The sequence below is a fragment of the Pygoscelis adeliae genome, unplaced genomic scaffold (assembly GCF_000699105.1).
Source record: "Pygoscelis adeliae isolate BGI_AS28 unplaced genomic scaffold, ASM69910v1 Scaffold79, whole genome shotgun sequence".
Lineage (NCBI taxonomy): Eukaryota > Metazoa > Chordata > Aves > Sphenisciformes > Spheniscidae > Pygoscelis > Pygoscelis adeliae.
Window position 1 is genome coordinate 5166143 of NW_008825532.1, and position 915 is coordinate 5167057.

The window sequence follows — 915 nt, forward strand, 5'->3', positions numbered from 1 at the left end:
AATTTTCATTAAAAACTCGTGCACTGTTTTAATACCTGGGTTTTATAGCTCCAGGTTAAATTTTGAAAAACAAAACCTAAACAGTGTGCTGCTTCATCCTCTAAATAAAGATACTTTTAAATACATACTCTAGCAATTAAATTTGGTTTTGATGCAACGCTATCTGGATTACACTGTGAAAACCACTAGATGGCACTGAATGAAAGTCTTTTAAAGAACTGATTCGAATGAGAAAATTTTATTTAAAATATGTAAGTACCCACAGACAGAGTACTACACTGATCAATAACTAATTGTAGGCTTCATTAACGCAAACCAATTCAAGATTTTGAAGACAGGCCTCATCCCTTGCGTTGCACCACCGTACCAACCCCCTCGGAAGGGAGCGCAACAGCCGCAGCTGGACGCCCTCGGCCTGTCGCACCCCTGCTCCGTGGAAAGCAGGTACTTGTGCCAGCCGGGCAGGGCCGAGCAGCGGCTCCTTCTCCCCAGGAGGCTTAACTGGGCAAACCATTTGCGCCGGCCGCCTGTGCCGAGGGAGGAGCAAGAGCCAATGCGATGTTTTGACATTTAGCATGCCATTTAAGCGTTATCTACCTTTTTGTTCTTGTCTTTGCCTTTAGTAGGGTATGAGAACAGGCTTTCGCTCTCAGTGACGAGATGACGGCCAGCTGGCTGCACAGCACCTCAGCTGACAGCATCAACCAGCCTGTTCCGTCTCGTCCAAGGCACAATAGGGAAAAGTATTGCAGGAGGAAGTACTTTCAGTGCTTCGTGCCCCTTAGCGGGCTTTTATTTTATCATGTAAGTAAAACGTCAACAGTCTCCGCGCAAGGCCCGTCTAGGCGCGGCTCCCCACCCCCAGCAGGCCCGGAAGGGTCTTCAAGCCCAGGGCCTCAGGGCCAGCCACCCTCA

The 915-nt window shown here is 48.5% G+C and overlaps 1 protein-coding gene across 1 annotated transcript in view; it reads left to right on the top strand.

The window, feature by feature from the left end:
- Positions 1-660: 660 nt before the first annotated feature.
- The window catches only part of HTATSF1 (HIV-1 Tat specific factor 1), a 15847-nt gene continuing 15592 nt past the window's right edge, over positions 661-915 (top strand). Inside the window, exon 1 of the mRNA XM_009331764.1 lies at positions 661-804. Coding sequence (XP_009330039.1) covers positions 661-804 — 144 coding nt within the window. The remainder of the gene's footprint in view (positions 805-915) is intronic.